At 36.2% G+C, this 11,115-nt stretch overlaps 1 protein-coding gene across 2 annotated transcripts in view; it reads right to left on the bottom strand.

Moving 5' to 3' along the window:
* Window positions 1-845: 845 nt before the first annotated feature.
* Window positions 846-11,115, bottom strand: part of LOC149217318 (uncharacterized) — a 367,700-nt gene continuing 357,430 nt past the window's right edge. For both annotated transcript variants that reach the window (XM_089392977.1, XM_089392976.1), the window contains 2 exons: window positions 1,675-1,748; window positions 846-1,578 (listed from right to left, as the gene is read on the bottom strand). In XM_089392977.1, coding sequence (XP_089249103.1) covers window positions 1,450-1,578; window positions 1,675-1,748 — 203 coding nt within the window. In that variant the 3' untranslated portion in view covers window positions 846-1,449. The remainder of the gene's footprint in view (window positions 1,579-1,674; window positions 1,749-11,115) is intronic.

The following is an 11,115-nucleotide window of genomic DNA, read 5'->3' as shown; positions in this document are numbered from 1 at the left end:
ATAACAGATGCAGTGGATAAAATATATCCCAAGGTTGGCTACTAGACTGCTGTGATCACATGTGAAAGACGGCATACTTAATTGTTGTTTAATCTGTTTAGGTTGAAACGATTACTTGAGGTTATAGTTGCCACAATCAGGTTGCATATTGTCAAATAATTATCGTCTGGACAACATAATTTAACTAGTTTGGTGGCTAGGAATCAACCAACTTGAAAGGACATAAAGGAGCAACAAAGCTCTGGTAAATAGAGAACATGTGAAAAATATAGTGTAGAAACACATAATAGATTATCAAGGGTGCAACTCTGGCCATCACATGATACCTGCTACCTATTGTCATTTTGTAACTCTCGTAGCTGATAAATGCAAATATTTCTGTAGCTGGCGCTTTTATGCTACATGCTTATTATTCCGAGTCCAACTAAAGGATGAGAACCTTTGATCCCTATGGTGAATTGCAATATATGTAATTTGACCTTTGGTGATGCCCTAGATAGAAGGTCCACCACTCATTTTCTACTGTACTTTTTGTAACCCTTTTCACAAAATTTAATTATTTTATCCAACGCTAATACTGAACTGTTCAAGCAGTACACTTGTCATGCTGACCATTTATTTGGATAGTTTTATAATTTAGTGACAAATAAAAGGTGGCCTATGCATAACTGCTTATTTAGATGGATCCTTCTTAGAAGTTCTCCTGGGACGTCAGTCACGACTGCATATAGCATCCCTAGAATCTAAATACTTTGTATTCTATAGCATCCCCGTTCATGTTTTGATTGCCCTTTCATTACCTGCATGATTAGTACAAGTCTACAAAGGAAATTTGGCATCAGAAAGGTACAAGATTTTCACTTGAGGCATTCAATTTCAAACAAAAGAATATCCACTGCCGCTGCATTGAAAGGAAATATAGAATTTCTCATCGTATTCTAGAGAATGGATGCCTTGGCAGATCATCCCTCTTACTGGAACAGCATTGATTTTCTTTTTGTACAAATTAGAAATTTATAACACTGACTGTCGTTTCTCCAATATAATATAAACTCGATAGGAATATGAATAATGTATCTTCAACCCAGCACCTATGATAGGAATATGTATTTTGCCTCTGAACATTGTATAATATTCTGGGGACACTTTGAGTCCAGAATATTGCAGTTCACCATGCAATTTTGAAGTACAGAAAGACCGAATCAAAACTTAAAAGTAGCCAAGTAGGATACTTTCAAGCAATCCCTTCTGTGCATATGAATGGATGCCAAAACGGGCCTAGCTTGCAATTGAACAATGAAATCAAACTCCCTCAATCAATGGCACAGCAACAACACACCATGCTTGGTAGAGCTCTCTTTATTGAGTCCAAGATACTTAGTAGTGATAAGAACTTCCTCAATGATCAGTGCAACCTGGAGCCAGTGACAAATACAATGTTACACTTGATCAAGACTCAAGAGTATCATCAGTATGTCGAATTGTCACAGCAAGAAAATCTCTTGCAGCTAAAACCATGTCCTTTCCAAATGCCTTTTTTGCAGCATACACTGAATTCACAAGACGATCTTCTCTAGCCTGTCCAGATCATACAAAAGTTAGAAACATATTCTAGTGCGATACAAAGACACTGCACCTGAAAGCAATAGATGACTTGGAAAACATAGAGCTCACATTGAATTTTCCACCAAAGTGGGTCAAAATCAAGCTATGGGCATCGATAGACCTCGCAAACTTTCCAGCCATTGCTGCAAAATTGAGAATAAAAACGAAGCTAAATCAATTCAGCGTTCACTTTGACAAATTGCATGATGCATTTTTGCAGGTTTAAGCTAAATTGTATGAAATGGGGGCATAACAAAACTCTTTTTGAAAGCTATGCATTTCAGAAACAACAACAACACAAATTTTAGGAAATGGGGAAATACAGGTATTAAAAAAGCAAAAATACAAATTTAGAAAAATAATTTTTTTACAAACAATAGGAACATTCAAACACCTTCAAAAGACAGAAATATTAAAGAATGTAAACAACATGGAAATTTTTAGCAGTAGTTTCTCTATACTTTTAATGTATTAGAAAAGAAGTACCAGAGGTTGTTCAGTTGAGATACAAAAACATCCAATAGCCCATTTGAAGGTTAGCACCCAGATTGGATTTCTCCAAAATCCAATTTGGCCACTAGTCAGAGTTGGTTCGTGGGTACATCATGAGATAGACTGGTTGGTTGATCCATCCATCATTCAACATCAATGGTTCAAGAGTGCCTTTCATACTTGGCACATGGTTGAACGTTTTTATTCGGAGTTGGCAGGTTTTTGTTCAGCAGCTGATAATTGAGCAAGTTATTAAGCAGGGAGCTTATACATGTGTATCTAGAGGATACATCACAGGTAGCTGCTGGACAGGTTTTCAGAAGCAGCAGGTGCCCTTCACTGTTGATTCTAAAGGGTATGGTCAAATTTGTGCTTTCACTGTTTCTTAGTTTTAACATTCATGCTCTTGATTTCCGCATTTCTTGAAAGTCATAATTTCGAAATTTTATGATAGTTCTTGATAAACCTTTTACGGAGATGGGCATGTGGTTAGAATTCGAGGCAACTCTTTATAAAGAGTGTTGCTCAACTTATTTACAATAAAATAACATTATCTCATGTGAGATCCTTAGCACTATCCTAGGAAGGGATAAACATCATTTCCTCCAACTACCTAGTCAAAAAACACATGTGAAAATGAGGTGGTCAAGCTACATGTATAATAATCTAAGTGAAATGGTCTCAAGAGAAAGGGACATCTCCATTGATGAAGGACGAAAGTAAGTCCAAGCTGCAAAATCTAGCCTCCAAAGGCCTTCAAGTAAGTAGATCATTAACAAAACTCCTAAAAATGAGCAACAAAGGACTCTTAGGGTTCCTCCAATGTGGATGTACAAGTCTCCAAGGTGGAGTATCTCCTAAAACCATGGGTGAAACCCCTCGAGACTGGATGACACCTCCAAATCAGCTTCAAAGGTCATGTGTGAGCCATTCAAGATGCAACAAACCTTCTCAGAACATGAAAATCATCTCTTTAAGTCATTAGAGAGTCCAATAAGGCGACAAGTGACACAGAAATGTTGAAAATTGTAGCTCGGACTGGTACTTCTACATTGGCTTTGTGTCTAGCATATGGAAGTGTCCGACAAGGTACTTTCTAGATATTAACTTTATTTTATAATGTTAAAGTGAATTTTAATTAATAATGATTAAAAGATGACTTAAGTTGTGTCAATGAGAGATTAAATCACAACCGTTGATCTCAAGTGATCAAGATTAGATCTTGACAATCACTTTGGAGATATGGTTTTAGTCATTGGAAAGTTATAAAAACTAATCTAAGGAGAGGAAGAGACACAAATTGCATGAGCAAGTGAGGCTTTGAGCCAAAGAGGAAGAGGAAAAAGGATTGCAGCAGGAGAAAATTATAGGGTCAGCAAGGAGTGCAAGCTAGGGCATGCATCTCAAGGCAGCCCATACACAGATTTTGGGCACGAAGTTCTAGGTGGCGAGAAGTAGATTTCAGGCAGCAGGACAGCAACTTACTGTATTGTATCATACAGATTCCTTACAGTCCATACAGTTTATGGACAAGTCATACAGGCCTCAAAAACCGCATTATGCAGAGCTGTTTTGGCACACAATTTGAGGCAGATTTCTATGGGTGAATTTCTCAGATTTTTGGGCCAAGTACAGGTTCATAAATTGCTGTAATAATTTCCAGATTTATTTTCTCTGTGGGCTGAAATAAAAGAATCACTTGTTTGCTGGTTTTCCCATTGGGGTTTCCAGGGTAAATCACTGTGTCAAATTTTCTGTGTAAATGGTTTCTATTTCTGCTACATTTTAAAGTTAGTGAACTCAATGTATTGTTGTTCATAAAATCAAACATGAAAAATATTTTATTTTCTGAGTTTAAAAATCTGGGTATAAATTTTTATTGGAATAGTATATCAGATCTGGGTTCTAGAGAAAACTAACAAGATAAACTCCAAATGTAACCTTCAAGGTGGATGTCACATCAAATGATGTGATAGCTGCCTATGAATGTGCAATGAGGGTGAGAGCTTCAAAGTCTAGGACGTGGCATGGCATGAGATTTCCAATGCTTGAAGAAATAACCCCAAACTATTTTTCATTGCCTTGAGATTCATGATGATGCCTTGGGAACTGTGAAAATGCCCAAAAGATTAGTATGAAGCCAATGCCCATGAGGAACCATATCCCCTCAATCAATATGTCATCAAAACCTCTAACTTATCATGATTGTGAATCTAGGTGGGTGCCCCAAACATCCAAGGCTCTTAGTGATGAAAATCAATAGGATAGTGAAGAGATTCACTAGTACTACCCCTATGCAAAGAAAGGGGTAACATGACGCATGTCATTACACCAAAGCAGCCATATAGTATATAGATGGATATGGAATGTAGTGTGCATCATCCTCATGGCATCCCCACACATGTTCCTTTTAACTCACTATTGTTATTTTGAAGCAATGGGAAATTTAATGCAAAAGAAAGGTGAGATTATGGACTATGAGGAAGGCATTGAAGTGAAGGTTGGCGAGCAACTTTCATGTCTATCATCTCTAGCTTAGCTTGATTTTTAGGTAAGCCATTTTGATAGAGCACGATTCATTTATGTAGTTGTTCGTCAAGTTATTTCAGCATAAAGTTTTGTGGTTTCAAATTTGGTTTGGTGTTGTTTGTCTCTCTTTGCATTGGATTTAGATTGGAGCTTTGTTCTTCTAACTAGTAGCAAGGGGATTAGGTATCTCACCCTCTTGATTTTGGATAGTCTTCTTTTATGGGCTATTTTGAAATTTCAATTTTGGGTATTGAATGATTAAGTTGGGCAATGCTGGTTATCTTCAAGGTGGGCCTTGGACTTGTGAAAATTCCTACACTCAAGGAACCCCTACTGCAGCAAAAGTGAATTTACTTCTCCTACTTGATTTTAATACTGAAGTAAATTACTTCTGCAACCTACACCAATTTAATTTGATTACATGAAACAAGAAACTGAGCAAAGAACAAGATACATAGGACACAATTATTTTTGGACAAAATAGTCCTCAGAAAAACCCAATGCGGGAAAACCGGTGTAGCAGCTCTGAGGGTTTTCTATTATTAAGCAGTAATCTTGAATACAATGTTGGATGCCCTCTTGACAATCTAGTGACAGAAAATATAACGACGAAACACTGAGTGAGATTACCTCACTTCACTCGGCAGATTTCGGCTGATCCGACAGCAGGACTGGCTAACCTTGGCTATCTCTGCGTTGGCCCTGCGTCAGCCTTACAGGCTCTGCATTAGCCCTGCGTTGTCTCTTTTGCCTTCTGCATCAACCTTCCTGGCTGTTCTGGCAGTTCCCGGATAGTTTCCAGCTTTCTGCGTGAGGGCAACTTCACTTCTACGCTGGCCCTTTTGGCTCTGCGTCAGTCCTTCTAGCTGCTGCACTGCCTCCACTAGTGGCTCTTCGCCTCTCTGCCCAATATTCCTGAACTATCCCTGCCCCTCTGCTGCAAAATGATCACTCAGTTTGAATTCTCAGCTTCCTAGCCCTAGAAATCGAACTCTAGATCAATTCGTTTTCTCCGTGTGTGTTTCTAAATGAACCCCAAGCCTCCTTCTTATACTTTTATTGTTGAAACTTCAACGGCCAAGATTAAGTCTCTAATCAATAGCTAAGATTAAAAACTTGACTTGATCCGCTTTTTAGAACATTCTTACCCACATTTTGATTAATACCCATTAATATTTTAATTTTCTAAGTTTAGACTTAGGAACCCCATTAAAAATATTAATTATTTTAATAAAATACAATCCGGGTGGAATTTCACCAAATGGTTTTTGGGTTCTTTAGAACTCATGTGCCTTAGCCTCTCCACCAATTTTCATGGCTAGAGCACATCCGATGCTACAAAAAACTAACATGACTAGCATTTAAAGAACACTTTGGGTTTGTCTCTTCCTCAAGCCTAGATAAAAACTCACTCACCTTTTTATGTTTGACAACTTCAGGGTTTCTTTTTGGGAATTTTGAAATTGTTCCCTCTTGAATTTTGTTATGTATAGCAAGGAAAATTTTAAGGATATAAATTTATCTTGAAGTTTAGAAAACTTGGCGAATTTCACTAGCCCATAATATGCAATTTAGAAGATGTTTTAGGATATTTTTGTAAAAATATTCAAATTTATACCAATTTTATACGGTATATATATATATATATATATATATATATAAATTTTTGGCAATATAATTTTATAATATAAAATTTGGGCGAATCATTTTTAGAAAAAAATATAAATTAGTGAATCTTTTTTTTGGAAAAAGCATGCAAAATTAGCCCCTAAAATTTTCCCTAGTGTATAGTTTGCTTGGGAATTTATGGGAGCTTTGGCTCATGGATTACCCTGAGAGCCATGGGAACTATCATATGGAAATTCAAGAAACGCATAGAATTTTGTACAGGCATGAAGACTCTATCAATACCAATAGGATGTCCATATTCTCAATAGCAACTAAGGTCCAAGAAAAATGAGCACCAATGCATTTTTCAAAATGTAGTGATTATGGAAATCCTCTTGCAGCAAAATAGGCAAATTTGCATCTTGGAAGCAAAATGTTCAATGCCAAGGAATATGTTCTGCAATCTTAACAAGGGATCTCAATCTATTGCATTTTGTTGCCCCTTCAGGGTAACGACCCTAGACACATACACTCCTAGATTTTTGGTAGCATCGGACAAGTGTTCTAGTCTCAATTTGTGTCTAAGGGGCTAAGGAACACAAGATCTCCAAAACTTAGAAAAGGTTTAAGGAGAAAACACCTAGAAACCACTCAATTAAATTAATTGATCAACAATTAAAAATGCCTACGTCTAACTTAAGAAAATTGATTAATTAATGGGAATTAATTAAAGAGATTGACTTATGCTCTAGAGACTTCTAGAAAGTGACTTGAATCAAGTTTAAGATGATCTTAGCCATCAATCACGATTAGTTTTGGCCGTTGATGCTCCAACGAGAGATTAGAACAGCAAGTTGATGTGATAGAGAAAGACACAAGAGGGAGAGTGAGTTAGCTAAGGCAGATCGAGCTATCTAGTTTGCAGTCTTCAACAAGGGCATAGTTTGAGCCAAGAGAGAGAGCATCGAAGAGATGAAGTTGTTGAGAAATCTAGGGGCAGCAATATAGGATGATTTCTCTTGCTTGATAAATGTTTGTGATGTATTTTTACTTCACTTAACTAGTTTCTTCTTCTTTAGTTTATTATTAGTGTTTTCTTCATCAAACAACTACTAAATCACAAAGAAAAATAAGACAAAGGACACAAGATGTAGGCAATCAACAAGGGCCAAAACCTCTCTAATTTTCAGAGAAAAACCCACAAGAATTCTTCTTCTTATAGAATCTTCAATTGACGAATTCCAAGACCTAGACCTTTCAAAAGAACCTCTCCAAGACCAAGTCACAATTTTTCCCTTGAAAAGCCTTTTCTTCCTTCTAAGTCAGCGTTGGTCAAACTGACTGCTACACCACTATTTTTGACTTCTCTTCAATTTCGGCCTCTTATTATAGGCATGCAATTTTCGGCTTGTCTACAATTACAGAGATCCCACACGTGTGAGCTGATTGGGGCAAATTTGTGAGGCTTCTTTCCTTCGCTTGTCTTGGATACTTCTTCTTGTGAATTCGACTAGCAAATATACTTCTTTCTTGGGCTATATCTTGACTTCTTCAAGACCTGCAATTCCTTACTTGTAGAAACCCTAGCTGCAGTCACACGTGTGAGCTGAATGACCTAAAAACAATGCTAGAAGACTTCGATCTTCTCCCTTCTCTTTGTTGCTCAAGAGGCTCACTTCCTTTGTTATTAACACTTCTCTTCTTGTTGTGGATGTTTGATGGATCATCTCTTTAGTGAGGTCGAGTCCTCCTATATATAGGCTCTTCTCTCATGCTATTAGGCCGACTTGTCATCATTCCTAGATCAACATGTCATTTAGATAGGCCGACTTGCTTCTCTTGGATGCCGATTTGTTTGTAGCCCATAGACAAGGTCTTGGAGGGTCTTTTGACTCAAATAATTTTTCTTACAGTATGTAACATGCCCCAAATGGGTCTTTCATACATGACAAAGACTTTAATGACTTGTAGACTCAATGACAAGTCCTAGGAGCTCACAATGGGAGCTTGACCTAAAAATAAATTACCTTAAGCATGAAACCTGTTGACCACTACGTGTCAACTTCCCATAGCAGTACACCCCCCTTTTTCGCAAAAGGGATAGCGCTTAATCGACATGTCCGTTCCATTTGACAGTCATCGTCGACTTGATCAATTTATGTTGTAAACCCAGTCTGCATGTGTGAATTGTAAATAATCTTAGCAGAGTTGAGTCATGTATGTAAATTGCCTAGGTGGACCTAATTTTCTAGTGATAATCTACGTTCTGGAAGGTTTTTTGTCTCACCGAACCATGATCGGCAGAGTTTTCCTTCAGCCTAACCCCAAAGCCGGAATGAATTTTGTCATTAGAATCTTAGAGGAATCCTAGTGTGTTGATCTGCTAGATTATTTGGTCGCAGAACTAGGTGGTCTATGAGGGTCTATGTCAAATGGGTTTTCCACTTTGAGATGTAAAATTGTAAAAGTCATGATGTAAAGTGTCTTGAGGGTTAGAAAATGTTTTAATCCCCTCTTAAGTCCTAAATCCTAAGTCCTAGGTCCTAGGTGATTTTTCCAAAGGCTAAGTTCGAGGATCCAAAAATAAAAATTAAAAAATTAAAAAAATTAATTAATTAAAAAATAGATAAAAATAATAATAAAATTTAAAAAATTTAAAAAATAAAAAATAAAATAAAATAAAATTAAAAAAAATAAATTAAAAAATTAAAAAATAATAAAATAATAATAAGTCAAATTTTTGAGTAAATAAATGCAGAATTTTAATTTTTTAATATATTAAAATGAATTTAAAAATTCGACGGATGAGATTAAAAGAAAACTTGATCCTCATCGACGGTCGAGATTAGTTTGACATGGATCACTTGAACTAGCTGTTGGGGATTTTTCCTTTAAATAGGGTGCTAGGGGTCATTTGAGATCAAATTAGATCTGAGAGTCTGGTGCTAAAGAAAGCTCTCTTGTAGTCATTTTTTGTGCAATAAAGAAAGACTTTGGGGTTAAAAATCTTGTTGGTGTTACTCTTCTGGAAATGCTGTAAGATTGTTTTATTTTTCTGCATAATTTTATTTTCAGCCATTGATGATAGCTTAATGAAGATTGATCTAGGCACAGGTATCTTGTTTGATCTTTGGGGTTTGAATGATAGTTTAGATTCTGAAATATAGTGGCAGGTATCTCCATTTGATCTGGGTTTCACTATTGTTTTCTCCCTCTATGTTAATGGTTGATTTTAAGCTGTGCAGGAAATCTCTCTTTTTTTTTTTTTTTTTTTTTTTTTTTTTTTTTTTTTTCAGATTACCGGGCGTTAGGGGAAGTTCTCGGCTGAACCAGCCAACTCCCGGATTGTGTTTTCTGAAAGAGCCCAGCTAGTTTTTAATCCCGGGCTTATCATCTGAATTTTTTTATGAATGCATGCAGGGTTTTCTGAAGTATCTCACATTAAAATTAAATTCTGATAATATTACTGTGATTATTGACAAATCTGGCTGCTTAAGAGTCGAAAATCTGTAAATGCTGTAATTATTTAGTTAGGGTTTTCAGTTTCGTTTTTTTTGCACATATTATTTTGGGTTTTCTTTTCTTTTGCAGATTGCAGGTACAAGTTTTGAAAAATATTTCAGGGTTTCGTTCAGACAATCTGGAGCAGCTGATTCAAAATTTTATTAAGATTCCTGGAAAATATTGAGAGGCTCTGGTGGAAGTTCTGCAGATTGACTGCCTGGTTTCTTCTAAGCAGGAAGATTTAGATTTTGTTTTCGAGATTTTCTTTTGTGATCTGGGTTCGAATTTTAAGATCTGGAAAATTTCTGGGCTATTTTCCACTATTCAAACCTTCTCCAAACGCTGCCCACAAATATTCCTACGCAACTCTCCACAGCCATCTCCTTTCTGTCCCCACGCATGCTTCTATTCCAGAACTGCAACTCCATTACGCTGGCAAAGAAACCCTTCACGCTGGTTCATCAAACTTTTCTCTGCCAAACCTTCTTCTCAGCCATTTGCCAGCTCCACGCAGCCATTCCTCACGCAATCCTCGCACTTGCAAACCCTTTTCTGCGTATCCATCTCTTCACCCTCAACCCCTGCTATCCACGCATCCTTAAACCTGCAAGCAAAAACCGGCAAACAACAAGACAAACGTGGGTTTCCTTCTTGTGTTTCTGCGTTGAATTGCCCCACGCTGCCAAAACCTGCAAATAGCAAGACAAACGTGGGTTCCTTCTTGTGTTTACGCAGCAAACAGAACTCAAAACGCTGCCATTCCTGCGTCACTTCCACGCTCAGCTCGTCGAGAACCTGCACCTGCAAGCACAAACAAAGCATTCGAAATTCTTTTTTACATATGCTACGGGTTTTGGTTCAGGTTTTGGGTATATTTTTGTTGTTGCGTTTCATTTAAAAAATTAAAATTTTAGCTTTAGTTTTGTTCTGCGTTCTTTTTTTTAAGATAGCATTCACGTATTCTTTTTTTTTGTATTGTATATAGATTAGTTAGGATAGCGTATGTTTTTATGTAGTTACGTTTTTGTTTTGGTTTTAGATTTATTTTAGTTTTATTTATTTAAAATTTGAATATAAAACTTCAAAAAATAAAAATAATAAAAAATTCATAAAAGGTAAAAAGTTTCCTTTTATTTTTATTAGATTATGTTAGTTTAGATTAAATTTTATTTTTTTAGGTTTTGTTTCAGTTTGAGTTTAAAATTTAAAAAGAAAATATATATATATATATATATATATAAAAGCATAAAAAAGCTTTAATCCTGAGGTTTTTTCTTGTTTAGTTTTGATTTTTGGTTTAGATTAAAATTTTATTTCCTTTTTGTTTTATAAATAAAAAAAATAAAAAATAAATTTTACAAATCGATTTTCATTTTT

This window comes from Pinus tabuliformis, chromosome 1_1 (genome assembly GCF_031772625.1).
Source record: "Pinus tabuliformis cultivar Carrire ecotype Pingquan chromosome 1_1, CPIR1, whole genome shotgun sequence".
In the NCBI taxonomy this organism is placed as follows: Eukaryota; Viridiplantae; Streptophyta; class Pinopsida; order Pinales; family Pinaceae; genus Pinus; species Pinus tabuliformis.
This window is presented reverse-complemented; position numbering and strand designations above follow the sequence as displayed.